This window comes from Cebus imitator, unplaced genomic scaffold (genome assembly GCF_001604975.1).
Source record: "Cebus imitator isolate Cc_AM_T3 unplaced genomic scaffold, Cebus_imitator-1.0 Scaffold18, whole genome shotgun sequence".
Classification (NCBI taxonomy): domain Eukaryota; kingdom Metazoa; phylum Chordata; class Mammalia; order Primates; family Cebidae; genus Cebus; species Cebus imitator.
In genome coordinates, this window is record NW_016107333.1 from 14,597,214 (window position 1) to 14,601,593 (window position 4,380).

At 34.7% G+C, this 4,380-nt stretch overlaps 1 protein-coding gene across 3 annotated transcripts in view; it reads left to right on the top strand.

Annotated features, from left to right (window-relative positions):
• The window catches only part of NEDD1 (NEDD1 gamma-tubulin ring complex targeting factor), a 46,672-nt gene that overhangs the window by 27,330 nt on the left and 14,962 nt on the right, over window positions 1–4,380 (top strand). For all 3 annotated transcript variants that reach the window (XM_017516313.2, XM_017516328.2, XM_017516321.2), the window contains exons 6-8: window positions 252–481; window positions 2,052–2,253; window positions 2,632–2,827. In XM_017516313.2, the coding sequence (XP_017371802.1) occupies window positions 252–481; window positions 2,052–2,253; window positions 2,632–2,827 (628 nt within the window). The remainder of the gene's footprint in view (window positions 1–251; window positions 482–2,051; window positions 2,254–2,631; window positions 2,828–4,380) is intronic.

Here is a 4,380-nt window from a genome sequence, read left to right on the forward strand (position 1 = left end):
ACAGGGTTTCACCAGGTTGGCCAGGCTGGTCTCAAACTCCTGACCTCAAGTGATCCACCCACCTCAGCCTCCCAAAGTCCTGGGATTACAGGCGTGAGTCACCACACCTGGCCGAAACCTGTCACTCGCAGACATCCGAGAAATCCTAAACCCCATGTGAATAGTGTGATTGGCTGTAATGTATATGGCTTACATAAAATGTCCTTATTAATGCTTATAATTACATAAAATTTATTCTTTCATTTTTATAGTCTGTTCGGCATTTGAAGTACTCCTTGTTTAAGAAATTGCTACTGGGCAGTGTTTCAGATAATGGAATAGTAACTCTCTGGGATGTAAATAGTCAGAGCCCATACCATAACTTTGACAGTGCACACAAAGCTCCAGCTTCAGGCATCTGTTTTTCTCCTGTCAATGAATTGCTCTTTGTAACCATAGGCTTGGATAAAAGAATCATCCTCTATGACACTTCAAGTAAGAAGTAAGTATGACATGCTTGTTTTTTAATTTAGTAACAACTATTATTCCATTAACAGGCATATTTGTGATTTATATAGACCACTGATTAATGTCCAGGGGTTCTAAGGTTTGTACAATTGATGAATCTAGTAAGATAGAATTTTCTTCTCACGCAGAAAAAAAATAGATGGGGTGTAGGTAGTATTTAGAGTTCTGAAACATGAACAATGGTGCAGTCCCGGCTCACCGCAACCTCCGCCTCCCGGGTTCAAGTGATTCTCCTACCTTGGCCTCCCAAGGAGCTGGGATTACAGGCGCCCACCACCACACCTTGCTAATTTTTTGTATTTTTAGTAGAGATGGGGTTTCGCCATGTTGGCCAGGCTGATTTCGAACTCCTGACCTCAGGCGATGCACCTGCCTTGGTCTCCAAAGTACTGGGATTATGGGCATGAGCAACCGCGCCGTCCTTGATTTCACATTTCAATTTTAGCATCTTTTTCAAAATATGAAATGTATATGTTTTTAACACAGATGATTAATTTGCGTTAAAATTGATTCACTATCTAGAGGAAGGTTTAGAAATGATTGCCATTTTGGGCTTTGTAATTCTTTGTTGTGAGGGACTGTCCTGGATATTGTAGGATACTCAGCATCCCTAGCCTCTTCTCACTAAACACCAATAGCCTAAATGGTGTCCAGACATTGCCAGATGTCTTCTGGTTGCTCCCACTTGAGAAATACTGGTAGGTGTGCATAATCTTCTAAGCATTTGGGCGCATTGTACCCTTCTCATGTTAAAGGTATGCTCAGTTAGCTAAAACAAAACAAAACAAAAGAACGGCAAGAGTGCGACAGTTGTATTCAAGATGCTTAGCACTGAAGATCATGTGGAGTATGAATGTTACTACAAAGGAAGGGCTTACTGTCAGCCTTTGTTATGATGCTAGAATTTTTTCTGTTACTTATTTGCTGTCTTCTTTTATGGAACAATTTACTGAGAGCCTGGTAAGCCATTCTTCTTTTATACTAGACAGACCAGTAAAGAGCTCAGCTTGAGTAGATCAGCATCCATATTTCTTTATTAGCTGCCTAAGGATCAAGCTTGTGAACTATGTTCCTCTTAGCTTTTTGGTCAAGACTGCACAACTAAGAACAGAATAACAGCTGCTCCCCTGTGAAAGGTCATAATCCTCCTGAGGCCTAAGTGGGTCAATAAATGGAAAGGAAATACTTAGGGCCTCCTTAGCCCTGAGGCTAGAGCCTCTGTCTGTGGTATAACAGACGGTAGTTCTGCTACATTCACTGCCAGAGTAATAAAGAAATAGGTTCTGTTTCTATAAGATGTGGAATGTACCTATTGAAAGTGAATAGAAAAGATGGAATTTTTGGCAGTTCTCGACATGCCATTTTATTAGAAATGTCTCTAAGTCAAATTCTAAAATTATGCTTTAAACAAATATTTGGGATATATGTGCTCTTTGCTAGTTTGAAGTATTAATAACTCTGGTTTTGGTTTATAGTTACTTATGTAAGCTTATATACCTGTACACACTAACATATCTACACATACTTTGTTCTCCTTTCCAAAGGCTGGTGAAAACTTTAGTGGCTGACACTCCCCTAACCGCGGTGGATTTCATGCCTGATGGAGCCACTTTGGCTATTGGATCTTCCCGGGGGAAAATATATCAATATGATTTAAGAATGTTGAAATCACCAGTTAAAACCATCAGTGCTCACAAGACATCTGTGCAATGTATAGCATTTCAGTACTCCACTACTCTTACTAAGGTAAGACATTTTCTTTTCAGCATTTTTGATTTTATTAAATAAATCTAACTCAGAATATGGAAATTATGTTATCAATTAAATACAGTATAGTTTATTTCATAATTACATAAAAATGATTTTACATGTAATATATAATAATTTTAGTACAAAGCCATTTAATAATTAGTTTTAAAACTTTGTACTTAATTCTCATATCTCTCTTTCTCTAAAAGTCTTTTAAAAGATGTTTTGGTTTAGAGAGAAACTGAGATCCACCAGCAAGCTCAAGATTTGCAAGGAAAGAATATATTTTTTAATCTAACAGAGAATTTATAAAATATTAATGTATAGTATGAAACATTAGTAACCTGAGCTTTTAAATATTCCATTACATTTCAGTCAAGTTTAAATAAAGGCTGTTCAAATAAGCCCACAGCAGTGAACAAACGAAGTGTTAATGTGAATGCTGCTAGTGGAGGAGTTCAGAATTCCGGAATTGTCAGAGAAGCACCCGCCATATCTGTTGCCACGGTTCTACCACAACCTGTGACATCAGTTGTGGGGAAAGGAACGGTTGCTATTCAAGAAAAAGCAGGTAAATGTTGCTTATATATTTTTGGAAGGTTTTTTTTTTTTTGGTCTACATATGATTAGCACATTCTTCAAGAACCTAGAATTCAAATTTAGTTGAGTATTTAGCTAAAATTAGTAGAAGTGAAAATCACTGAAGATGTGAAATAGTTAACTTTAGCTATTAATTTCAAAAATGTTAAAAGGCCCTACTGTTTAGCTAAACTTCTGTTGTGAGAAATATTATCTTAAAAATAGAAGGAGGCTAACTGAGAAATTATTATTCCCCAATACTACTGCAGACTGAATGGCTTTTCCATTGTGTCTTCAGATTAACCAGTAGAGAATATGTAACTTTGACGCTGTCAGTGATTTGATCTCCTTGTTAAAAAAAAAAAAAAGAAGAGCTATTATAATGGCTCTTTTTATTTCACATTTTAGAATGAAAAGTAAGTCAAGTGCTGAAATGAGTATTTTAAAGTGCTAAATAGTGCCTGGCACATATTAAGCAGTATGTTAATAATTTGTTAAAAATAAATGAGAATGTTGCAATTTTTAATGATTTCTTCTCTGATGTTATTGATGAAACAGTTCTGAAACAGGATTCATTTAGACTTTATTGAGGTGTTATAAGCTTTCCCATACTTATTGTAGAAAGTATTCCTTGTTCACAATAAAGAAAATATTCTATAAATTCCTGAAAACTTTTTATTTTAAGAAGTTATGCTCTACTGTCAACTTGCAACAAATACTTTAAAAATCTACATGGTATACTAGTATGTTTCCAAAATATTGTGCTCATTAGAAATACATCTATCTATGTTTTTAAAATTTTTCAGGATAAATACTTGGGCAAAAATATTGGTGTTTTTTTAGTATGATTTTATTTCCAAGTAGAAGCAAAACTTTAATTTGTTGATCTTGATAGTGTGGAATAGTATTTTAAAGTAAGTATATTCACTATAAATTTCCTTTGAATATTTATGTCATCCTTATGTAATGGTCATTATATATTAGAAAAATAATTAGATTCTTATTTAGGAACTCCTGGAGACAAAGACGATTGATATCTACTTAAAGAAGAAATTATTGTTGAAATATAACTTTGAGTAACATCTGCCAACATGTTAACTATATTATGAAAATTACCTTTATCTTACATAATGTCTTCTTCATAATTTTCAAAAATTAATCAAAATAAAGATTCTCTCATTCACTGTAAACTCTCTGAAGTCTCACCATTAATTCATTTAGTTTTATAATAAGGAGGCTCTTGTTTAACAAAAACAGCATTAATTTGGAAATCAAAGACTTGGGTCTTACAGAGTCACAGATTAATGATAACTTTTGATAGATTCCCAACATTTCTAGCAAAGTGTATGAGTGCCTTACCCCCACAAAGTTAACCATGCTTGTGTATTAATTGTATTTTGAAATGACTGTCATCTTACAGAAAAGTTTTAAGGATAGTACAGACAACTCTGAGCATTAACCTTTAGATGTACTTTATAAATTTTGCCACATTTGCTTCATCGTTCTCTCTCTCTCTCTCCCTCTCTCTCTCTCTCTCTCTCTCTC